The 23,320-nt window shown below is 53.1% G+C and overlaps 11 protein-coding genes across 11 annotated transcripts; 4 read left to right on the top strand and 7 right to left on the bottom strand.

Annotated features, from left to right (window-relative positions):
• Nucleotides 1–1,673: 1,673 nt before the first annotated feature.
• Nucleotides 1,674–2,224, bottom strand: HETIRDRAFT_408782 (uncharacterized protein; the record flags this gene model as incomplete). The annotated part of the gene is made up of 1 exon (XM_009546470.1): nucleotides 1,674–2,224. A coding segment is annotated over exon 1 (275 nt), but the record flags the coding sequence as incomplete, so codon positions are not given.
• Nucleotides 2,225–2,732: 508 nt separating this feature from the next.
• Nucleotides 2,733–3,781, top strand: HETIRDRAFT_165219 (uncharacterized protein; the record flags this gene model as incomplete). Its single annotated transcript, XM_009546469.1, has 4 exons — nucleotides 2,733–2,750; nucleotides 2,802–2,955; nucleotides 3,044–3,571; nucleotides 3,627–3,781. The coding sequence occupies 4 exons, from the start codon at nucleotides 2,733–2,735 to the stop codon at nucleotides 3,779–3,781; spliced, it is 855 nt and encodes a 284-aa protein (XP_009544764.1).
• A 2,546-nt stretch (nucleotides 3,782–6,327) lies between these two features.
• Nucleotides 6,328–6,632, top strand: HETIRDRAFT_108700 (uncharacterized protein; the record flags this gene model as incomplete). Its single annotated transcript, XM_009546468.1, has 2 exons — nucleotides 6,328–6,425; nucleotides 6,488–6,632. 2 exons carry the CDS (start codon nucleotides 6,328–6,330, stop codon nucleotides 6,630–6,632), a joined length of 243 nt encoding a protein of 80 aa, XP_009544763.1.
• Nucleotides 6,633–8,857: 2,225 nt separating this feature from the next.
• On the bottom strand, nucleotides 8,858–9,567 carry HETIRDRAFT_314872 (uncharacterized protein; the record flags this gene model as incomplete). Its single annotated transcript, XM_009546467.1, has 4 exons — nucleotides 8,858–8,896; nucleotides 8,999–9,242; nucleotides 9,302–9,462; nucleotides 9,529–9,567. The coding sequence occupies 4 exons, from the start codon at nucleotides 9,565–9,567 to the stop codon at nucleotides 8,858–8,860; spliced, it is 483 nt and encodes a 160-aa protein (XP_009544762.1).
• Nucleotides 9,568–10,651: 1,084 nt separating this feature from the next.
• On the bottom strand, nucleotides 10,652–11,291 carry HETIRDRAFT_165217 (uncharacterized protein; the record flags this gene model as incomplete). Its single annotated transcript, XM_009546466.1, has 3 exons — nucleotides 10,652–10,689; nucleotides 10,758–10,995; nucleotides 11,088–11,291. 3 exons carry the CDS (start codon nucleotides 11,289–11,291, stop codon nucleotides 10,652–10,654), a joined length of 480 nt encoding a protein of 159 aa, XP_009544761.1.
• A 419-nt stretch (nucleotides 11,292–11,710) lies between these two features.
• On the bottom strand, nucleotides 11,711–12,729 carry HETIRDRAFT_450297 (uncharacterized protein; the record flags this gene model as incomplete). The annotated part of the gene is made up of 6 exons (XM_009546465.1): nucleotides 11,711–11,734; nucleotides 11,812–11,916; nucleotides 12,021–12,203; nucleotides 12,278–12,373; nucleotides 12,440–12,631; nucleotides 12,712–12,729. The coding sequence occupies 6 exons, from the start codon at nucleotides 12,727–12,729 to the stop codon at nucleotides 11,711–11,713; spliced, it is 618 nt and encodes a 205-aa protein (XP_009544760.1).
• A 2,842-nt stretch (nucleotides 12,730–15,571) lies between these two features.
• HETIRDRAFT_408781 (uncharacterized protein) lies at nucleotides 15,572–15,994 on the top strand (the record flags this gene model as incomplete). The annotated part of the gene is made up of 1 exon (XM_009546464.1): nucleotides 15,572–15,994. A coding segment is annotated over one exon (423 nt), but the record flags the coding sequence as incomplete, so codon positions are not given.
• A 1,638-nt stretch (nucleotides 15,995–17,632) lies between these two features.
• On the top strand, nucleotides 17,633–18,297 carry HETIRDRAFT_408780 (uncharacterized protein; the record flags this gene model as incomplete). The annotated part of the gene is made up of 3 exons (XM_009546463.1): nucleotides 17,633–17,700; nucleotides 17,737–18,136; nucleotides 18,187–18,297. 3 exons carry the CDS (start codon nucleotides 17,633–17,635, stop codon nucleotides 18,295–18,297), a joined length of 579 nt encoding a protein of 192 aa, XP_009544758.1.
• A 1,587-nt stretch (nucleotides 18,298–19,884) lies between these two features.
• Nucleotides 19,885–20,280, bottom strand: HETIRDRAFT_108697 (uncharacterized protein; the record flags this gene model as incomplete). The annotated part of the gene is made up of 1 exon (XM_009546462.1): nucleotides 19,885–20,280. The coding sequence occupies one exon, from the start codon at nucleotides 20,278–20,280 to the stop codon at nucleotides 19,885–19,887; it is 396 nt and encodes a 131-aa protein (XP_009544757.1).
• Nucleotides 20,281–20,316: 36 nt separating this feature from the next.
• On the bottom strand, nucleotides 20,317–21,997 carry HETIRDRAFT_108696 (uncharacterized protein; the record flags this gene model as incomplete). Its single annotated transcript, XM_009546461.1, has 4 exons — nucleotides 20,317–20,878; nucleotides 21,577–21,642; nucleotides 21,720–21,796; nucleotides 21,851–21,997. 4 exons carry the CDS (start codon nucleotides 21,995–21,997, stop codon nucleotides 20,317–20,319), a joined length of 852 nt encoding a protein of 283 aa, XP_009544756.1.
• Nucleotides 21,998–22,522: 525 nt separating this feature from the next.
• On the bottom strand, nucleotides 22,523–22,981 carry HETIRDRAFT_450293 (uncharacterized protein; the record flags this gene model as incomplete). The annotated part of the gene is made up of 2 exons (XM_009546460.1): nucleotides 22,523–22,725; nucleotides 22,801–22,981. The coding sequence occupies 2 exons, from the start codon at nucleotides 22,979–22,981 to the stop codon at nucleotides 22,523–22,525; spliced, it is 384 nt and encodes a 127-aa protein (XP_009544755.1).
• Nucleotides 22,982–23,320: the final 339 nt, after the last annotated feature.

Raw genomic sequence — 23,320 nt, 5'->3', positions numbered from 1 at the left:
GGGCTTGTTCTGATGTACATTGAGCTTGGTGTCATCACCTCGATTACATACTATACCTTTCTGTGGTGCGAGAATGCGCGGTGGGACCACGGCGAGCAGTTAGAGGTCGTCGGTGGCATGGACGGGAAGGAAGGCATGGTGGGAGTAGAGAAGGAGGGGCTAGGGGGGTGGAGGTGCACGCACACCGGAACGGGCGGTTTGTGAGTGTTGCAGGGGTGACACTTGTTTCCTCGACACCACTCCTGCCCTCCTACTCGTCCTCTCAAAACCCTCGACCTTCACTCCCTCAAATTCCCAACTATCGACTGCCCACAGATCGTACCCAGACCCTACCTCAAGGATAAGGAATGGCTATAGCAGAGAGACATACTGGAAAGAGGATTGAAACGGACAACGAGGACATTCACGATGGTTGTAAACTCGTTGAGCAGGCCGGTACGTTGTCGTCTCTCGTGCCAGTTTCTCCCTCTCCCGGACATTCGTATCCCTCACCCTCATCTCGTCTATCTGCCATGCCCACTCACCTGTTCTCCACCACACCTGCCAGCCTGCTCGATGCGCTCCGACACCACACCCTCGTTCTCCTTGACGAATCTCATTTCGCCTCTTCCATCATTAACCATGGGCAGTCCATATAGTATGGTTCCACCAGTGCCCACTAATAAAGCGGCGACGACCATACACATAACCCCTTCAACGCTTGACCTTTCTTCCCTCGTGCCACACATGCCCGCTACCTAGCTCCAAGATTCGACCTCCTTCAACCTCCTCAACGGCACGCACGTACGCACACTCCCTCAATCCCTCAACGGTCCGCACCAACTCCTCACTCCTTCCCTCAGCCCCTTGCACACGCGCCCCTTCGACCCCACGCCTATGCCTATCACTGTCTCGTTTGGCATGCTGCACGGTTTCCATGGCGATGGTGTCCCGCTCCACCAGCGCCTGCGTACTTGCACGGCTCGACGATGCGGACAACCACGACAACGAAGAGGAGCACAAGGAGGAGCACAGAAGAGGCAAGGAAACAGTCGACGAGGAGATCTGCAAAGGTACGTTGTCACTAGCTCCAGTTCCTCCCCTGTACACGTACACCTCCCGCCTTCTATCTAACTCTCCATGTCGCCTTCAACAATCTACCCCTCGACTCTACCCGCCCCCTCCTCTCGTCCGCTCAACCTCTCCCACATCCGACCCGCTCTCCCATCTGATCTGCTCTCCCGTCCGGCCCTCTCGATCCCATCGCTCGCTGTACCGCCCTCCCCGCTCTCCTCGCATGATCTCATGCCCACTAGCCCACCGGCCGGCTCGCCCACATTGTCCACATCCCCTCGCGCATTGCATGCGTTGCCCGGACCCACGCTCAACTCACCTGCATCTCCCACTCGACGTCGCGCTCGCCTGCTCGCTACAGCTCGACACTACCCACCATTCTAGCATATCCTCCACCTCCTCCACCTTTGTCAACACCTCTGCCTCCAACGCCTCGTCCACCATCACCACCATCACCACCCACATCACCACTACCACCACCACCCACATCACCACCACCACCACCACCTCCTCCTCCTCCTCCTCATGCTGCTCCTCCGAGTCCTTGCGCACCATGCCCAGTGCCAACCGCCGCGACCGCGACCGGACCTCGCAGGACTGCTCCAAGTCGATGTCCGCGGCGAGCACCGCTCACATACGCGCCGCCCTCCTCGACCAGGCCGCCGCTGCCACATCCGCATCCGCATCCTCGCGCACTGGCCGGCCTTGCCTTCCCCCGGCGTCACGCCCCCATCCACCCTTGGCTGCTGTATGAGCGGTATAGGACGGGGAGCTTCTCGCATGACGTGCGACGCAGAAGATCGGCAAGGAGGAGACGCGGCGGCTGACGCACCCCCATCGTCTACCCTGCACTCCTCTCCTGTGTCGCCGAGGCCTTCCGCGTGCACATTCTTGAGCGGCAACATGCCTGGCCTTTGCGCACGTGCTCAACGTCACTCACAGTCTCGCCCAGGCCACCTTAGCTCTCCAACCACGCAACCCAGGTGCACATCTAGTGTGCTCAGAGCCTTCTACACGCCTCAGTCCCCATGCACACCGCACCTGAGAGCATACCTGTGCGCACGCCCCCCGTCCGCGATGGGCTCCTCTGTGCACAAAATCGCTGCCCACGTGACCAGCGTCGGCGCCAAAATGCGTGCACTCGCACTCTCCACGCTTGTGACGACCCTGCTGGTTCGGCTTTTACAAAGCATGCATCTCCTTCATCCACTTTCCCTTTTTCCCCCCATCTCCCTCTCTTGTTCTCTCTCGTCGTCCCTTCGCAAGCGTTCGGTGTGACGTCCATTCATCGCTTGTGCAAATGCATGGCTCCATACACTTCTGATTGTGTTCACAACCGACAGGATTCATATCCCTGTGTGCCCATCCATTCATCGGATCTTCAATCTCATGTCACTGCCCGTGCAGAGACATAGCGGTAGCCTCCTCTGTGGATGCATGCAACTAATTGAATCTTGCTTGCCTGTTTTGAGGCGCGGCTGGCAACTGAGCCCTCGTCTCCGAGCATCCGAGATCGATCTCGACGCACCCGGGTGTTGTCGCATTTCTTTCATTTTATTCTTGGCTTTTTTGTATTGTTCTCGGCAAATGACTGGTTGCTCACATCGGCACTCTATAGCGTGTATACCGTCCCGATTCTCATCGGCTCCAACAATCAAAGTCTGTCACTCCAGGTTGACATGGGCTCATCCGACCTTGTATGTTGCTTTATTCACCCACTCTACCGGCGCTGACGTGTTTGCTCCAAGTGGGTAGCATCCAGATCTTGCTCCTCCTCCGCTTGCTCCAATAGTGTTTGTTTCTACGGCCCCTCCAAAGCTACCTCAACGGGTGCCACCTTCTCCATCCAATACCTCAAGGGAAGCGTCAGCGGGCCCATCTACTGGGACTCAATTCAGATTGGTGGCTACGGCATCGAATTTTAAGCTTTGGGTACGTCCCCACCTTCCTGCTTCTTTTCCCTATTCGTGATGTGTCAGCTGCCCTGTAGCTGCCGTCACGACTATCCAAGACGAGCCCCTCGAGCGTGATTTTGATGGCTTCCTCGGCCTCGCGCTTCCGCTCAACTCCATCATCGCTAGCATCCTCCCGCCCTCGACCGGAAATTTTCCCTATGGCACCGTCTTTGCCTCGAACCTCTTCGGCATCACCCCTGTCGGTTCTGCCCCCGCCGCGCGCTTCTTCTCGCTCGCACTCTCCCGTCCCGACTCCCTCGAGGTTACCTCGCTGCTCGGCATCGGCCAGCACCCCACCGCGCTTGTCCCGGATCTGGCCAAGATCACATACTCACCCGTGATCACGTCCAACATGGGCAGCAAATTCTGGAAGACCAACGTTCGCGGGGTCACTGTGTACGTCGACGGTCAGAGCTGCCCGCTCATGCTCTGGCGCTCACATACGGGCACCGTATTTCCCACCACGGTGCTCGATTCGGGAGTGCCGTACATCCTGACCACCACCGCCATCGCGAACGGGATCTATGGTGCGCTGGGCATCGGCCCTGGCGCTGACGGACAGTGTGAGTCGATTCTGCGCGCCTGCCAGACATGCTGATTCTATTCTAACCTGAAAAGCTAGAAGGTTCAGGGTAGGACAGGGGTATGGCAGGGCTAAAGAAGGCATCCATGCCAATACACGGCTGACAATGATGAGCTTGTCCACAGCTGCAGAGGCCTGTCATGTCAGGCGCGTATTGGCAGGGCTGAGTCCCGATACGCGCCTGACATGATGAGCCTCGCTGCAGCTGGAGAGGCTCATCATGTCAGCCGCGTATCAGCCGCGGCCACTCATCTTCTTTCCACCTCCAGCTTCTTGTCCTTGTCTATGGCTATCCCTCGCTCATGCTGACACCCACGGTTGGGAACAGTCGACATCAACGAGAGGTATGTCATCACTCACCTTCAGTTCCTCCCCTGTACGCGTACATCTCCCGCCTTCATCTTCGCCCCTACTTCAACATTATAGCCATGAACGACACGCTCGTCGCCGTCCTCTGCTTGTAACCCGCTGCAGCAGCACACAAATTTTGCAGCATGCAGCCCCACTCCGCACAGCAGCTTTCAGAAGCCCTTGTTGTCGTATGGCTTCCCCTCCCCTCTCTGCCAAACCCCCCACCCTGCTCGTGTCCGCCTAGGCAATGACGCCACAGACAACCTTGTGCCAAGCAGCATTGCAGCACTCCCGCTCATCTCACTCAATAAAATGCGGCCACACACCCTTCTATCACGCGCACTCTCCTGACTACCCACTCCCCGGCCTGTGTGGCTGCAAAAGCGTGCACCCCTGCCACCTGTCCATATGTATCCATCACTACCCTCGGTGCCATTCACGGCCTCGCTTTCCAGAGCTTCCAAGCGCGGATCAGCATCCTGTGCAAGGTACGCCTGCTGCCATTCTTCGTCTGTTCACTCCTTTGACCTGATCACACATGCACACGCACACACACAAATGCACACACTCATTCACGCACGCACGCATATACACAGAATCACATTTGCCTGCTCCGGCGCTGTCTCGGTCAATATCATCAACAATACCTTCACATCCCCCTCGCCTCCCTCTTCTCTCTGACCCTGACCCTGCCCATGCTCCTAAGCACAAATCCACAGCCCATGGCCCTTAGGTTATAAGAGGTGGTAGGTGGATGGTAGGTGAGATGAAAAAAATCCAAGATGTTGGGCAGGTGAGGAGGCAGGTGAGAGGGTAGGTGAAAGGCCAGGTGAGAGGCTAGGTGAGGAGGCAGGTGAGAGGCCAGGTGAGGAGGCAGGTGAGAGGCTAGGTGAGGAGACAGGTGAGAGGCCAGGTGAGGGGTCAAGTGAGAGGCCTAGGTGAGAGAGTACAGCCAGTGCGGGTGACATGAGGACATCACTGATGACTAGCAGTTGTCAGAGATGTCCTGCCTGCATCCTAGATGAGACACGACGTCTGAGACGTCGTGCAGCCAGTGCTGGTGCCATGAGGATGTCCCTGATGACTAGCAGTCGTCTGAGACAAGACGCGACGTCTGAGACGTCATGCAGTCATCACAGACACCTCTTTGTTCACCACAGACGAGGGGGGGACGTCTCAGACGTCAGGCAGTCGTCAAAGACATTCTGCCTGCGTCCTAGATGAGGCATGACGTCTGAGATGTCGTGCAGTCGTCACAGACACCTTTTTGTTCACCACAGACGAGGGGGGGACGTCTCAGATGTTAGGCAGTTGTCCGAGACATCCTGCCTGCATCCTAGACGAGATGCAATGTCTCAGACATCGTGCAGTCGTCACAGATGTCCTGCCTGCGTCCTAGACGAGACGCGATGTCTCAAACGTTGTGCAGTCATCACAGAGGTCCTGCCTGCGTCCTAGACAAGATGCGACGTCTGAGACATCGTGCAGTCGTCACAGACACCTTTTTGTTCACCACAGACAAGGGGGGGACGTCTCAGACATTGTGCAGTCGTCACAGACGTCCTGCCTGCATCCTAGACGAGACGCGACGTCTGAGACGTCGTGCAGTCGTCACAGACACCTTTTTGTTCACCACAGACAAGGGGGGGACGTCTCAGGCATCAGGCAGTCGTCAGAGACGTCCTGCCTGCATCCTAGACGAGACACAACGTCTCAGACATCATGCAGCCATCTAGACAACAGCAGGTCCCTCAGACGAGGTGAGGTGAGGTGAGGTGAGGTAGGTTAGGTCTCAGATAGCATGTACTTATTCGGCATTGCCGACTGCAGATGTCTAAGGCAGCCTTCAGCTGTCTTAGACAATGGCAGGTGTCTGAGACAACATACAGTCAGCATTGACGATAGCAGGTGTCTCAGACAGCATGCAGCCATCTTAGGCAACACTAGGTGTCCTAGACAATAGATACTAGGAAGGACCAGGGAAACATACCAGTAACAGAGACCACACAGGGGGATATAGATGATTAGCAGGCAATGTGGACAACAGGCAAGCAATATAGTTGGATAGACAATACTCAAACAATACAGATGATACAAACAGTGTGTGTATGCAGTTCAACAGCCATCTTCCCTCAGTGCCCTGGTCGGACTCATCAAAAGATCTGGCATGTGCCCTTAACGCAGCGCCGCTCAACGCATCGCTTGCTGTCGATGTGGGGTGCAGGTAGACGCCGAGACCAGCTTCAACTTAAGCGGCTTCTTCCCTTTGATCATCACCAATTTTATGCTGTATGCTGGTATGCCTTGTTGATCTGACCTCTTACTCATGACTCGTCCCAAGATGCTATTTTGAGCGCAAATATAAATGCGACCTTGAATGACTCCATGCACATCCAAGCCAATATCGAAGGCAGTCACGACTCCGGGCGCATCTCGCTTCTCTCGTGCGTGCCGATCCCGGGTGTGAACATCGTTATCCTAGGGTAAGCGAACCAAAAACCTGCACGTTATCTGCAACGATGCTCACGAGCCGTCAGTTGATCAGGATAGCGACGATTGGGCCCTCGTTCGAGGTCCTAGGAGAACTCACGGCGGACCTTGCACCCATGCTTGACCTCAACGTCAGCCTCGCGTACACAGTGCAGAATGTGCACTTTGTATTCCCCCTGAGCTACGGGCCCAGCACTTAGGTTATAAGAGGTGGTAGGCAGATGGTAGGCGAGACAAAAAAAATCCAAGATGTTGGGCAGGTGAGAGGCTAGGTGAGAGGCTAGGTGAGGAGCCAGGTGAGAGGCCAGGTGAGAGGCCAGGTGAGGAGTCAGGTGAGGAGTCAGATGAGGAGTCAGGTGAGGAGTCAGGTGAGGAGTCAGGTGAGGAGACATGTGAGAAGGCAGGTGAGGAGTCAGACATGGTACTAGTCTAGAAGGCAAATGAGGAGGTTTCAGACAACACATAGCTGTCTCAGATGTCTCATACATTGTGTGTCCATTGCAGACCACTGTCATTTATCTCAGACAACATGCAACTGTCTCGGACATTATGCAGACCATCTGCATGCATCTTAGATGACATGTGAACATCAGTTAGTGTGTGGCCTTTATAGACAAGTTGTGTGCATCTCAGATGACACTTGGACTTCTTAGACAACTGGCAGATATCTTATACAGCGTGCAGCCCTTGTAGATGACCTGTGTGTATCTCAAAACAGCATGCAGCCGTCAGACAACATAGAGATGTCTCAGACAACTGGCAGACATCTCATATAGTGTGTAGCTGTCGCAGATTACCTGCTTCTCTAACTACACACAGACATCTAAGACAGTGTGCAGCCGTCGCAGACGATCTGTATCTGTCTCAGACAACACAGGGACATCTAAGATGGCACACAGATGTCTCAGACAACTGGTAGTCATTGTAGGCAAGATGTAGTCGTCAGTGACGACCTATGTGCATCTGAGACAAGATGTGAATGTCTTAGACAACCAGCAGTCATTTCAGGCAAGATGAGGCCGTTATTGACGACCTGCCTGAATCTTAGACGACATGTGGACATCTGAGACAGTGTGTGGCTGCCACAGACAACCTGCTTCTCTAATAACATGCCAACGTCTGAGACTGTGTGTGGTCGTCTCAGATGACACACAGATGTCTCAGATGACCTTAGGTTATTGCAGGCAGGATGAGGCTGTCACTGACAACGGGGACGCCCTGCAGGTCACATCTGCTGGTGACCATGAATGCATTGTGCACCTGCCTGCATCTCAGACAACATGTGGACGTCTGAGACAGCATGCCGCTACCACAAACGACCTGCTTGTCTAATGACACACAGAACTTTGAGACGGTGTACAGCTGTTGCAGATGACCTGATGCTTTAATGGCACACAGACGTCCAAGACAGTGTATGGCCGCCACAGACGACCTGCTTCTCTAATAACACACCGACATCTGAGACCATGTGCGGCCATCTCAAACAACACACAGATGTCTCAGATGACCTTAGGTTATTGCAGGCAGGTCGAGGTTGTCACTGACAACTTACGTGCATCTCAGATGACACGCAGACATCTCAGACACTATGCAGCCATCACAGACAGCCCATATGGGTATTGCAGACAACTGGCAGCTATCACAGGTGACATGCAGCCATCTCAGACAGCTGGTAGTCATCTCAGACGACATGCAGCCCTCTCAGATACTATGCGTCCATCAAAGACAACGGGCAAGGTACTCAGACAACAGATTGAGCATAAGGCTGTCACAGACGACTAGCAGCTATCACAGGCAACATGCGGCCATCACAGACGGCCCACAACTCTAGAGAATGTATCATTAACGCACCTGACCATCCATACAAGGATGTGGACAATAGACACACAGACTCTGCATCACTGACAAAAATCAAGGATGTATCAGAGAGCTAAAAAAAACAAGCGAGAGATATTAGAGGTCTAATATACCATATGACAGTATCAATGAGTGAGATCCGGTGAGTAATATGCATTAAAAGCACTCACAAGCAAAGCTTGGAATGACCGACAAGCAGGGTCTATATCTCAATACACAGCACTAACAAGATCCAAGAAATCATTGACATAACATAGGACACCATCAATAAAGCAAAATGAACCAGTCACAAGTTATAAAAGACTCACAAGCGAAACAAAAACAAAAAGACAACTGACCAGCCGATTCATGACCCCCTAAATATCCCTAGATGCCAGCTATACACATTCCGAAGCATGCGGCCAATGCTATGTAACAAGATCACCATCAGAAAAGTGGTTTAGTGGATATGGAACACGCACTGTTTACATTCCCAGTGCTCAATTTTGAGCCTATGTGTCTTAGTCCCCGTAATTGATGATTGGATCCGTGCTCACATGAAAAACCTCAAAATTTACCCAGTGAATTGTTATTGTCCCCCAGTCTGCTGAACTAATGTAGTACCAACCTAGAGAATACAACAGCGGTCACATCAGCGGTCACAAGAAAGAGCTGATACGAGAACAAGAGCAGTAGCAATGAAGACAACATGACAGCAATAAGTACAAACCATTCTCAAGCTGGACACACTATTTTTGACTCTCCAAGAACACGACAACGTCCCACTCCTCTCAATCTTCCAGGATATGGAGCTCCCACCATAACACACCTTTCGGGGATAACACACCCCATCCCTCACCGTCGTTTCCATATACAACAACTTGCACATGGTCACGGCAGTCAAAATACTTGTGCCCACGCTTGTGGTGGTGGGACAGCTCAGGCCCTTGCTTGCGGCGTGGGTACAATTGATGCTTAGTTGAGCTAGTGAGATCAGTATCACTAACATAATGTAGTCAACAATAAAACTTACTTGATTATGACCTCGCTTGCCCCTACTACTCCCTTTCCCGCCAAGTGCCAAAAAAACTCCAGTACAGTCTGTTCAATATCCCTTTTCTTGTGTAATTGTCTGCTGTATTGCGACGGGTGCGCCCACCAAAGCCAAGGATTGGTGTACAGCTCTTGTGGCCCCTTTTGCGCAGTAATACAACGTTGTATCATCAGTACATTATCGTATAAGATCTAGAGAAAACTTACATCTATAGAAAGAGCCGCCTCGCGTGCTCGTCTCAACATGCAAGTGACAATTAGGTGGTGAGACCTACAGACATTCAAATCAACAAAGACGTCCATCGTTGTTGTGCAACACTGACTGATTCGGCTTCAACACCTACCTTTTGGTGGCTTGTTTGCATTGTACCTTCCACCGCTGCGTTAGACGAATGTCGGATTTGTGTTCAAGAGGTGGTGAAAGGCGAGCAGCTCAGAGGGCTTAAACTGCTCGGTGAGCTTGTGGTAAATGACCTGCTCACCTGAGTCTAGAATTAGTGGTGTCAAGGATGCAGCAGAGTATGAGCACACTGTAATACAAAGAAGCAAAGGTGGTCTACTGCGAGAAATATTGGAAAAGATAATTGCTTGAGCAAGACTTGTGAGGTCTGTTGCATGTCGTTTTGCAATATCGTGCACATTATACCTGAAGTTCTAATATTTTTTTCACACGACGTGTAAATACCTACTAAAATGCATTAGTAAATTTGAAAAGTTGTTTACTTGACATAGGCTGAGGACATACTGTTTCTGCATTAACTTTCATGCCATAGCGCCTTGTCAAAACATGGCTCTGCATCTGAGCCGTCTCATTCCCCGTGCTATGAAACATGGCACCCCTGGCATTTGACACAGTTGCAGGTACACAAGTATACCAGCTGCATACATCATGTTAGCATTGACTGTGTAGTCGTTGCGAGATGGCGCTGCACAGCCTGTTTATGCGCTGTTCCACCTAAAACGTCCCTTGCGTGTGACATGACATCAACTATCTGATCAGAAGGGCCAGTCAAACAGAGAACTCCTGCTTACGAATATTGCTTCAAAAGATTCATCGTCCAAAGCTCCTGTGGGCATCGATCTCGAGAAGCATGCACTGAAGGGTGGGAATGGCACCAGTGAAACACCTTGATCAACCAGACTACGTACCAGCTCTGATTTTTTTGGCTTCAAGTCATGGACAATACCGGTTGCATTGGCATATAGATCCTGATCTGCAACTCTATCCCGATGTGCGTGCATAAAGCAGAGTGTGACAGCCGCAGCATCAATGCTACTACACACCTACAACGGTCAGCCCCATCCTCCCTCTTCTGCAGTCGACTAGGGTTCATACAGTGCAGGCATCCCAGACGACTTGGGTCATGCCTAGATATTGACAGTAAGGCCATAGTCTGTAATATTCTGAATCGAGCATAAAAGACAAAGGAACGCACCTAGCTTGCATCGTTTGAACCCAAAACTCTTTGTCTGGCGTCGGTTTTGCTTGTCAAAAAGATCACCGTCGAGTTGGCCGCCATTGATGACAGTAGTGAGCAGGGGGGTGGGATGGTGGAAAGTTGATACAAGGAAGGCCCAAGGCGCCAGACTTGAGTGACAGGAGTATGACATGTGCACAGATTGGTTCAGAGCATGTGTTCCAGCATGTGCAGAGTCGTCAGAGACGTCTGTGCCCTGTTCAGAAGAGGTTTTACAAATGGTCAACACAGCAATTCACTATTAGAATGACGATAAGAGATGATGCATGCAATAGAAAGGCTGCTCACCATGGACAGGCAGTTGGTTATCGGAGCCTGAGGCGAGTTGTCAGGGACGTCCGCGCACTTTGATCTGGCTCGGCCGCAGATGATTCTAAGCTCTCGCTGAGATTCTGTGCCTGACCCGAGTTGTCTGCGACATCCGCGCTCTGTGAGTCCTGGTTGACTGCAGAAGAGCATGGGCTCTCTTACCCTGGTTTTACACCAAGACATCTGAGTTGTCGGTGCCCTGTGTGTGAGAGGAGGAAGAGGAGGAGGAGGAGGAGGAGGTTGAGAGCGGTGGGAAGCCTGACCCGAGTCAGCTGCGATGTCGATACCCTGTCGGCCTGACCCTAGTCATCTGCGATGTCGTCTACCTGTGAAATGTGGGTGACCGCAGAAGAGTGTGAGCTGATATATGGGTTGAGCAACAAGTTGTCTAAGATGCCCTTACCCTGTAAGCCTGAGCCGTCTGCGACGTGCGTGCCCTGTAGACCTGACCCTAGTTGTCTGCGACGGCAGCTCTCTGAACTGTGGGTGATAAAAGAACAGTGTGAGCTGACACTTTGGTTGAACAACAAGTCGTCTGAGACGTCCTTCCCTGTAAGCCTCACCCGAGTTGTTTGCGATGTCCACACTCTGTGGGCCTGACCCTAGTGGTCTGCAACATTGACTCTCTGTGAATAGTAGGTGAGCGCAGAAGAGTGTAAGCTAATACATGGGTCGAGGAACAAGTCATCTCAGACGTCCTTACCCGGTAAGCCAGACCCGAGGCATATGCAATGTCCTGACCCAAGTCATCTGTGACGTCCTGACCCGAGTCATCTGCAATGTCCTGACCCGAGTCGTCTGCAACGTCCTAACCCAAGTCGTCTGTGATGTTGCCTCTCTGTGAACCTGCATGATGGCAGAACAGATGAGCAAACATTTGGTTGAGCAACAAGTTGTCTGTGACATCCTTACCCAGGAAGCCAGATCCGAGTTGTCTGCGACGTCCTGACCCAAGTCATCTGCGACGTCTTCACCCGAGTCGTCTGCGACATCCTGACCCGAGTCATCTGCGATGTCCTGACCCGAGGCATCTGCGACGTCTTCACCCGAGTCGTCTGCAACGTCTTGACCCAAGTCGTCTGCAACATCACCTCTCTGTGAACCTGCGTGATGGCAGAACAGGTGAGCAAACATTTGGTTGAGCAACAAGTCGTCTGTGATGTCCTTACCCAGGAAGCCAGATCTGAGGCGTCTGCGATGTCCTGACCCGAGGTGTCTTCGACGTCCTGACCCGAGGCGTCTGCGACGTCGCCTCTCTGTGAACCCTGCGTGATGACAGAACAGATGAGCAAACATTTGGTTGAGCAGCAAGTCGTCTGTGACGTCCTTACCCAGGAAGCCAGATCCAAGATGTCTGTAACGTCCTGACCCGAGTCATCTGCGACGTCCTGACCCGAGGCGTCTGCGACGTCTTCACCCAAGTCGTCTGCAATGTCCTGACCTGAGGCGTCTGCGACGTCTTCACCCGAGTTGTCTGCAACGTCTTGACCCGAGTTGTCTGCAACGTCACCTCTCTGTGAACCCTGCGTGATGGCAGAACAGGTGAGCAAACATTTGGTTCAACAACAAGTCGTCTGTGACGCCCTTACCCTGTAAGTCTAACCTGAGTCGCCCGCGTCATCCTTGTAGTGCTGAATACAACGACTTATAGTCAAGTGATAATCTATTCTAACGCCTATTCCTAATCTTACAAAATAAAAGTATTGTATTATGTTCGTCTCTTCATTATAGAGCAAATTTGTGGGGACCCACTATCAAAGTCAAAATTGGTTCATCATGCACAGCTCTCGAAGACACAACTGTACCGCCACTGCACTGGGACGGTCGAACCTTTGAACATGGAAGAATTTACCTCAAGGCTGATAGGGCTGATTTTCATACATTTGGATCCTTATCCGCAATCATTGATGCTAGCTGAGGGCATGCTGCTGTCACGATACTGCGACCGTAATGTCATGATATTATGATCGTATCGTCACACTACAATGTTCGTTAGGTTGCTGCGACAGTTGAGTGATCGTCTTAGGTTGCTATAAGCCTGACCCAGGTCTTCTGCGAGGTCGGTGCTCTGTCAATTGTTTTGTGAGATAAGACACTCGATTTCCAACAAGACCCTTACCCAGACCTATTACTCGTAGTAGAGCAGAGGCGGGCCCTAGTCATCTGCGACGTGAAGACAAGTCTATTGAACTTCCTCCCAACATGCGTCTTGATAACAACACTAAGGAATCCTTGGTTGACTTTATCTATCCTGACATCTCTGATCAGCACCCCAAACCAGACCACTTCTTCCTTGACCATATGATTCTTCCTGGGTGCAATGACACTGTTGCTGAGATCAACAAGGAGATTCTAGCCAAGTTTCCTGGAGAAGACAAGCTCCTGACCAGCATTGACTCTGTCAAGGACATAGAGGGTTATCCTATAGAGTTTTTGAACTCTATCAATATCTCTGGCCTTCCTCTTGCTCACCTCCATGTCAAAAGAGGTTGTCCCCTCATTCTTTTGCACAACATTGATCCCTCTCATGGCCTATGCAATGGCACTTGACTCATCTTACTTGAGGCAAGGACACGTGTCTTAAAATGCCGCATCTTGGGTGGAGCACATGCTGGAAGAATTGTGTTTATCCCTAGATTAACCCTAAAGCCATTTGGAGAAGCCTGCCTTATTCCTTTGAAGCGCAGACAATTCCCTGTCCATGTTGCCTTTGCTATGACCATCAACAAGTCACAAGGACAGTCTGTCAAGTTTGTTGGATTAGATTTGGAGCGGCCTGTATTTTCCCATGGCCAACTTTATGTTGCACTGTTACACTGCACATCAGGAGATAGAATCAAGGTGTTATTCCCACCAGACTCACAAGGGACCAAAACCACCAATATAGTGTATCCTGAGGTATTGCAAGGCATTTTGGATAATCAATAGTATGTCTTGGATCATAATCATTGTGACATGGCTAACAATTATAATAAGACTTGAACAAGGACTGTAGTATAAAACTTATATGGAAACTTCTTACACTTTGACTCTCAATCCCCACTCTAACTTTTTATATGTATGCTTGAAATAAAACTGCTACTCTAACTTGGCTGCTTGACTAAAACCCAACCACAAACTAAGTGCTATAACACAAACATAGATTAAGCACTGTCACACAGCCTCAGACTAAGCACTGCAACAAAAACTTGGATTAAGCATGGTTGCGCTGTCGCAACACAATGGGTGAGAAGCTAGTCCATAAATAGAGGGCAACACTGCAAAATTGTGGTGCTGGGCCGGCGGCTCACGTCGCGTGTCCTCGCTTATGCTTGTGTGGGCCATGTAAGAAACCACGCGAGACCACTGTCCCATAGGCTTTGGGAGGCAAAACGGAGCATGTCGGAGCTTGAAACGGAGTTAGTCAGCGTGCGCGTGCCCAGGGCTAACCTAAGCATAGGGTAATTCTCTTCCCCTGGCACTGTCTTGCAGTGATTTCTCCGGGTGAGGGGGCATTCAGCAAATGCTTAGCCTGGCAACCACTCTGGGCTCTTGGTTTTGTTTGCAGGTATTTTTTATATATAATTAAATAATAAATAAAAGGGGACAATAAGAAATGGTGGCACTGGGCTAATAGCTCAAGTCATATGTCCTTGCTCACACTTATGTAGGCCACATAAGAAACCATGTGAGCAAAGCAAGCATCCATGACAAATGGGGTGAGCAGAGTAAGCCATGTCTTAGTGCTCCCAGCAACCCTAGCAACTAGAGTGGGCTATGCCTCTGCAACCATTGGAGCTTAAAATGGCATCTTAGCACCTCACAGAGAACCTCATGGGGGAGCTTCATAGGGCAGAATCTCATAAGGGAATCTTATGGATAAGACCTTATAGAGAGCTTTATATAGGAAGGACCTTATAGAATGCCATAGAAGAGTTATATAGAGATATTAGGGCATAAGACTTTACGGGCACTGGACTTTATGGGCACTAGACTTTATGGGTGCTGGACTTTATAGTCAGTGCACTCTACAGGCACACGAGACCAAGCACTACAACAAAAACTCAGATTAAGCATGGGCACTGGACTTTACAGGCACTGTACTTTACAGGCACTAGACTTTATAGGCACTGGACTTTGTGAACACTAGACTTTATGGGGACTAGACTTTACAGACACATCAGACCAAGCACTGTAACAAAAACTCAGATTAAGCATGGTTGCGCTGTCGCAATGTGACGGGTGAAAAACTAGTAGAGCATGGAAGCCAAGAGAGGGCACACGCGTGCGTTGCACATGCATTAGCGCTAGTCATGACGAATAGAGTGGATGTACTGGACCAAGTGGTTGGGCTTTGTTGAGAGGCGCTCCGCGGGTTCGGAGACGGACCTGAACTATCTACACCTGTCTCGGAACCGCTGAGACGAGCGTTTTTAGTGTTCAGTCACACTTCATATATGCGCTACACACACTTTGGTGCTTAGTCGGACCTCAAACAGTCGGTGAGTGCGCTTAAGATATGTCTTGCAGGTGTCACGGGCCCCGAGCAATTTGCCTTTTACAATCTGCTGAGCATGTTGCTGGAGGCCCACTTCCGGCGTCTAGGACAGCAGGAAGACATACAGCTATCCATCGAGGCCTGTCGTGCATTTCTGGCAGAGAGTGGAATCCATGACCCGATGATCCAAATGATCGTCTTTTGGCGGCTCTCCAAGGCGCTCGTCGCATATCATGACGCCACCAGGGACGGCGAGATGCTGGACAAGGCAGCGGGCGTCGGTCGTGATGCTGTGAGGCTCTGTGGTGAGGACCATCTGCTGCTGGCTATGATCCTGGCACTGCAGGGCATGATTCTCCGACAGCGCTTCGTCGTACATGAGAATGAGGAGGATTTAAAGGCAGCATAGACACTTGCATGTGTGGCGACCCACAAGGCCTCTGAAGGCGAAGACCAGAACATGATGGACTCCGTGGCAGCCAAACGGATGTGCGCTTTGGTGATGTGGGAGGACGGGGGCAAGGTGGAGGACTTGAGTGCGGCAATTGCGCTCTTTAGAGCAGTGGCAGAAGAAAGGCACGAGACACATCTGGACAGGGCGGAGGCGCTCTTCAGACTTGGAGATGCATTGAAGAGACGGTACCAGCTTGAGGAGGGCAAGGATGATCTCGTCGAAGCCGTCTGCCTCTGTCGAGATGCATTGGAAGCGCAGATGGACACACGGTACCCACGATACCCCTTCTGGGCTGCAGGTTTTGCCGCGTGTCTGCTAGAGGTCGCGAAAAAAGAAGCCAACGCGGACGCGCTCGACAAGGCAGCGGTGTGGGCCAAGCTCGCAGTTTTGCTGACCCCAGAGATGCACCCGGGGTTGGCGGGCGTGATGGTGGCCTGGGGCGATGTTGTATATGCGAGGTATGAATTGTGAGGAGACGTGAATGACCTGGATGAGTGCCTGCACATGTACGCCCAGGCAGTGACCTCGACGACTGCTCTGAGCAGACACTGTCTGCGGTACACTAGGATATGGGAGGCTGTCGCCATGAAACACCGTTGTGCCTCAGATGTCGGTGTTCGACGTGTGCCTGCAGCAACAGCTTCGCATGGTGAATATAGGGTGGTCTGTGCAGGCGCGACACAACATTCTTGCGAAGAGCCCGATTGAAAGCTCCCGCGCGGCTGCACACGCGATTTGAGAGGGGGAGCTGGAGCATGCAATAGAGCTGCTGGAGCATGGCTGGTCCATCGTTTGGCAGCAGACGCTACGGCTTCGGCCGTTAAGGGACAAGTTGCACCAGGTTTTGCCTGCCCTCGCGGGTCGACTGTCCAAGACGATAGGTGAACTCGATGGCATCATGTGCACACAATCTATGACCTATACGTTTGCCACAATCGACAGCATTGGGGATCCTGGTTGCACGGAGCGGCACCACTGCGAGCTCGCGGAGAGGTACGAGGGCTTGCTTGCTGAAGTGAGAAGGCTGGACAGGCTCGGTGAGTTCATGCAATTGATGAGATTTGCAGACCTGGAGGGGATCGCGCACGATGGGCCGGCCGTGGTCGTGAACCTATGTGAAAACCACTGCGACGCGCTCGTGCTGACAGCCGCTTATGGCATCCACTATGTCCCTCTGTCCAACACAGACTTTTGGCAGCTCGAATGCGTGCAAGAAGAGTTGGCGTTTGCTGCGGGGTCTCTGGAGGAAGAACCCGCTGTGGACACCATGCGCACCATGGACTGTGTGCTTTTGAAGACCTTGCGACTTCTCTGGAAGATGATCGCCAAGCCCGTAATTGAAGAGCTACATGCGCTCAATCCCATCGCGGAGTGTCTGTTCTGGTGCATGGCTGGGGCGGCAGACATGCCCATACACACGGCGGGAGCATACAAAGACAGGTGCTTGAATTTGCCCGACATCGTCGTGTCGTCGTACACGCCTAAGCTCGCGGCCCTCCTCCGCGTGAGGAAGTCCGCAGGAGCTGAGTCTGCCAGGATCCTGGCTATGGCCCAGACAAAATGGCCAGGTTTTGTGATCTGCCTTGCACAAAGATGGAGATCGAGGTCCTGCAAGAACAAGAGTCTCTTCCTGTGACCATGCTCGTCGACGGTGCGATCTTGTCAGCCACTGTGCTAGGCAACCTGTAGACGCACAGCTGGGTGCACCTTTGCTGCCACGCGACCGTCGATGCTCAACAGCCGTTGCTGAGCACGTTTTGCCTGGGCCACGTCAGGCATCTGAACATCGAGGCCCTGATGCAGGTGCAGCTGCCGCAGGCAGACTTTGCATACTTGAGCGCATGCCACACGGCGGTGGGGTCTGTCGCGCGGAACGAGTCGATGAGCCTGGCAGCGGCGCTGCAGGTGACCAGGTTCAGGTCGATCGTGGCGAAGATGTATTCTATCGGGGACAATGACGGACCTGTTGCGGCAAGGGAGGTGTACAAGTACATGTTCCGAGACGGTGCCTGGGCTGCACGGTCGTCTAACACGGCCATTGGGGTGCACCAGGCAGCGCACGCACTGCAGTGGTCGGGGGCGCAGCTGTTCCGCTGGGTAAGCGATCCGCAATGTTGGGTGGGAAAGTGACTGACATTTGAGTGCAGGTTCCGTTCATTCATATCGGGCTGTGGTGGATGTACCGGGCTAGAATAAATCATTTTGCAATGCCGACTAAAGGAGCATGGAGGCAAACGCACGTGAAACAACCGTGGTAAGAAAGAGGAATACATACATACACACACATTTTCGGACGGCGGGTCGATGATGGTGTCTTATTTATCGGAGACAGATGGCTGTGTGGGAGGACAGACCTGGACGTGATGTGAGTCATGCTGCGTGTATGTGCCCCGGGGCAGGAAGTGCTAAATATAAGCGTGCGATGACAAACGGGGGCGTGGGAAGGATGGGTGGTGGGGGAGAGAGGGCGCCAGTTGCGTGCGTGGGCTGCGCGTATGGTTAGGACCAGAAGGCAAGGAAGGCATCCTTGAGGAAGAGGTCTTGATCATTATCATGTGTGCCAGGGGAGCATGATGCCCCTGGGCGGGGGTGCTCGGGCGATGAGTGGGCTCACTGGCGTGTGGGTCAGTCAAAAGGGGACACAAGCAGAACTGTGCAAGGGAGACCCACGCGTGAGGGGTACCCAGCCTGTCCGCTGATGAGCGCGCCACCTCTCTAAGCGCCAGGACCCCATTTTTCGCAGTTCTACGAGCACTAGCATGCTGACCTCAGGGGATACCCCAGACACTGCCGGGTGGCCCCGCCGCCCAGAGCAATTCCCTCTGATGCCCACTACGACCTCAGCATTATAGTATCGGGCTGACGCGGTCTTGTCTCACATCCCTCAGTCATCGCCTCGCATCATCTCACTCAGCCCCCACGCGTATCACATGACGACCTCGAGCCTGCTGCACCCGCAAAGACCTCGCCAAGCGCTTGCCATACGCCTCGCAAGCATTGACCGCACGGACCACACCGCGAGCAGCTCCGCGACGTGATATTGCAGAGAGCTTTATCGCGTGCGCTTATTGGGTAGTACAGGTCCCATGATCCATGGCCCCTCCACCTTCCTAGAGTTTACCTCGTCTCACCGCTACATCTCTTTACTAAATATCGCTTTGTCTCGCGACCGTGGCACGACAGAACCTCGCAGTCTGCGAGCACCTCTGCGCGTGGTTTTTCTTTATCTTTCTATGTTACGGTCTTGGCGCGATATCGATTTACTTTACCTTACGAGTTCGCGTTTACTATACTCACTTTGACTTACTATAAATACCTGCCTACGACACTGCAATACACCAGTTTCGAACACCCCTCTGTTTAGAGCTCAACTTCGCACGAAGATCTCGCTCATATCGCATCGTACCGACATCGCACTCGCTCGATTTAGCACTCGTCGCCGCTATTGTCAGGGCCTTCGTCGCTGCCCTTGAAGTTGCCTCGGTCACTCGCGCCTTGGCCCACAGTCCACCACTTCGTTTCACACAAGAGTATTCTCGCGTGACCTTGCATCACCTCGCTAGATATCTCGATATCTTGTAGTATGTATATCGCGCCCCGTCTCGCAACTTACAAGGGTCCCTCAATATTTGTAGTGAAGTCAGCTCCCCGCCTACCCTGTGTTTAGTGGTATGTTTTGTGTTGTGTTTTCGCACGCAGAGCCATCGCAAGCACATCACCGCGCCGTGCTCAATCCCATTTGACAAGGGCAGCTCGAGGACAGGCAAGTCGTCTTGGGCGGCTACCGGCGGCAAAAGAGGGAGCGGGATCTCGAGTGAGATGTTGTCTGCCAAAGGCGCCTCATCCTAGGACGGCAGCGTGCGCGGTGGCTTGGTGTCCAGCATGGACGGCGAGAACGAGTCGCACTTTGCGGATGGAGCGTTGTTGGCCTTAGACGCAAGTGACGCAATGGACTTTGCAGCGACAGGCGGGGTAACCTTGCTGCATGAGAAGATGTGGTGGACCATCTGGGTGAGGCCACCTTGGGCGGCGGTCTGGTTGGTGGGGTCGGTAGACATGAGGAAGACGGTGTAGATGGTGTAGACAGCCTTAAGGAGCAAGAACTGGTGGATGAGGATGGTGGAGGAGAGGGCAAGGGCAAGGGTGAGGGCAAGGGCAAGGGCAAGGGCGAGGAGGGCCTTGACCTGGAGCCTAACCGAGTCAGCAGTAGTCTCAGTGTGGCAGGTGGTGATGGTATGCATGATGAGGTCCACGAACGAGGGCGGGGGGAGGTTGCTCTAGGAGGCGCTCAAGGTGGAGTGGCAGGCGCCTAGGGCTGAGGACAGGGACGGGAGGGACGCGTGTTCGGGAGGGTTGGCTTCAATGAAGGAGCAGAAGATGAGCTTGGAGATGCAGTCAAGGCTGGCGACTACAGGCTTCTCATTGCGGGTCTCACAGGCGAGGCGGAGGGGCTCAAAGATCTCACGGGGGCGGTTGCCGCCCATGCCTGCGCAGACCATCTCGAGGGCGATGTGAAAGCTCTCCCTGAGTGGGGCGGAGCACTTTGCCTTGCAGGAGGCGGCGACGGTGTCGATGGCAGAGGTGATGAGCACGGTGGAGACGGACTTGCCCTTGTAGATAGTCATGGAGCGCTTGTGGGAGGAGGGCAAGATGACAGTGTGGAGGGATGCGGTGGACATGGATGAGGAGAATGCGGTGTGGGTGTCGATCGTGTGCAAGGAGGAGGCGTCAGTGGAGGAGAGCCGGGAGGACAGGGGTGGTGCGCAAGGTAGCTGAGACTGCCCCCGTGCGGGGGCCAGTCTTGCAGCGAGTTCTTGGATGGCAGCATCGGAGAAGGGACTGGCACAAAGAAAGATAACATACCTCATGGATATCCTTGTCATCTGTGCCCTATCTCTTGCCAGCTTGTCTTTCCGCCATAACTGTTCCTCAGTGTTGTTGTTGTTGTTGTTGTTGTTGTTGTTGTTGTTGTTGTTGTTGTCATTGTCAGTATGGTCTTCGTTGTCATCGTCATTGACGCTCAGACAGGCTCAGATGGTCGCAATGCTTTGCGCGTCATCGGGCAGCGTAGGCGTAGGGGCGTTAGTAGAGCAGGATGCCTCTGCAGTGGAGATCGTGGATGGCGCAGGGGAAAGAGACGGCAGTGGGCGTGGGCGCAGGTATTGACGAGGACACAAGAAAGGCCACACTTGTCTCATGGATGTCGCGTGGTATGGTTAGATCGATGGATGCTCTTCAACAAAATTGGATTTGTGTCTAAAGCATTACCCACATTGGCAAACGCACAAGGGCAACCATATCCAAGTCCGGATAAACACATCGTTCCAGATGCTAATTGGGCAGTGTTGTCACAGATCATAAGATGAGAGACGAGGCAGCGCAAAGCGAGAGAGATGAGCGACAAAAAAGACACACAACAAGAAGAGGCAAGAGATGCAAGGAGGGCAGCAGGCGGCATAGTGTGCAGACAAAGGTATTCACCATCAAACAAATAGAGAGAAGATATGGTCAACACGAAGGCAAAATGAGACACACACAGCGACAAAGCAGGCGGCGCAGCAGTGAGGAACATGAGGTCGGGAAAAGGAGGGACAGGATCGCCACTGAGCCAGACATGCACAGGGGTCAAATCATAAAAGAGCTGCGAGAATTTTCTGGTAACTATTCTCCTTTGACATACCATAGCGCTGCCAAGGCGGCGATGCTGAGCATGAGCACGCCCACCGCTGTCGACATCTGTGCTGAATGTTGAACCATCTGTCGACACAGTGCTGTGAGCGAATGCACAAAAATGCAGAGAACAAAGCTCACTGGCGCCAGGTGTGCGCTCTTCAGATTGGCGGCGGTGGCAAACGAGGCGTGTGCAGCGTTATCTTCCGTCATCATTGCCGTCGTGGACCCTGTCGATGCCTTCTGGACCGACGACTTTGAGGTGATGGAATAGTGCTTCAAGGACATGAGCCTTGCATCGTTGCTTGCATGATGCACGTCCAAATCCGAATCATCCTACGCCTAGGGCACATGCGTGCGTGCTTTGGAAGCTGACTGGCGCTTGTCATCGAGCAGTGTCACGCCCTCGAATGAGCTCGCATACCCACCATCATCCTTGTTTGACTCGGCCAAGTGTGAACGCGATTGGCCTCAGGAGATTGTCGATCGTTTCCACCGATGGCGCTCGCCCGAGTCAGATGAGATGTTGCGTGGACTGGGGGGTGTGACGAGCCTGACACCATGGCGCATGTTCCCATTCACCTTGAGTTGGTGTTGCTACAGCGTCGCGAGCCTGGCATCCACCTTCGTGACGGTGCCATCAAACCCCTCCTCGGCAGCCCGCACGCACACCTCCCAATCCTCACGTGCCCTATTGAGCGGTGGCTGCGAACCTGGTGTCGTCATCGGGAGTGGTGATAGAGACGGAAGCATCGAGGCGGCAGCGTGGTCGGGACAGGGCCGCGTCGAGACGGTAAGGTCGAGGCGGTGTCGTCAAGTCGGTGTCGTCAAGTCGGTGTCATCGAGTCGGTGTCGTCGAGTCGGTGTCGTCGAGTCGGTGTCGTCCGAGGCAGCAACTGCGAGCCTGATGTCGTCGCTAGCACCGGCCAGTGCGCAAGGATGCGGATGCGGATAGGGCAGCTGCTGCCTGGTCGAGGAGGGCGGCACGAAGGAGGGCGGTGCGGAGGAGGGCGGTGCTCATGGTGGATATGGGCTTGGAGTGGTCCTGCATGGTGCAGTCTTGGCCGCCAGCGCTGGGCATGGTGTGCCACAACTCAGAGGAGCGGCATGAGGTGGAGGAAGCGGTGGTAGTGGTGGTGTGGGTGGTGGTGGTGGCGACAGTGGAGGAGGCGGAGGAGGTAGAGGGAAGGTGGAGGAGGCGGAGGACGTGTCGGGGTGGTGGACGGCGGTGGTGTTGAGCTGGAGCGAGCAGGCGAGCGTGGTGATGAGCATGGGTATGCTCTAGGCACCAATACCCCACTTTTCGCAGCTTTTCAGTATTCTTTGACTGTTTGGCACACTTAGGACCGACCGATCCCGATCCGTTCGGCGATCTTAGCCATTTTTCAGGTGCCGACTTTCCATTTAGACCTCCGCACAGTCGTTCGGAGCTGTTCACAGTCATCCTATCCATCTATCATCACTCTCAGCAGTAGGGGCTCTCCACAGACTGTCGCGGCCGATCGCCGATCGGTTCGGTACACTTCACATGGTCGGCACATTCGGTCGGCTTCGGTGTCCCGAATCGGAGGCGGCCGAACACTTTGTTGACTCAGAATGGATCTGCCTTTC

The sequence above is a fragment of the Heterobasidion irregulare genome, assembly GCF_000320585.1.
Source record: "Heterobasidion irregulare TC 32-1 unplaced genomic scaffold scaffold_04, whole genome shotgun sequence".
Classification (NCBI taxonomy): domain Eukaryota; kingdom Fungi; phylum Basidiomycota; class Agaricomycetes; order Russulales; family Bondarzewiaceae; genus Heterobasidion; species Heterobasidion irregulare.
Note: the sequence above shows the minus strand (reverse complement) of the source record. Positions and strands in the feature narration are given on the sequence as shown.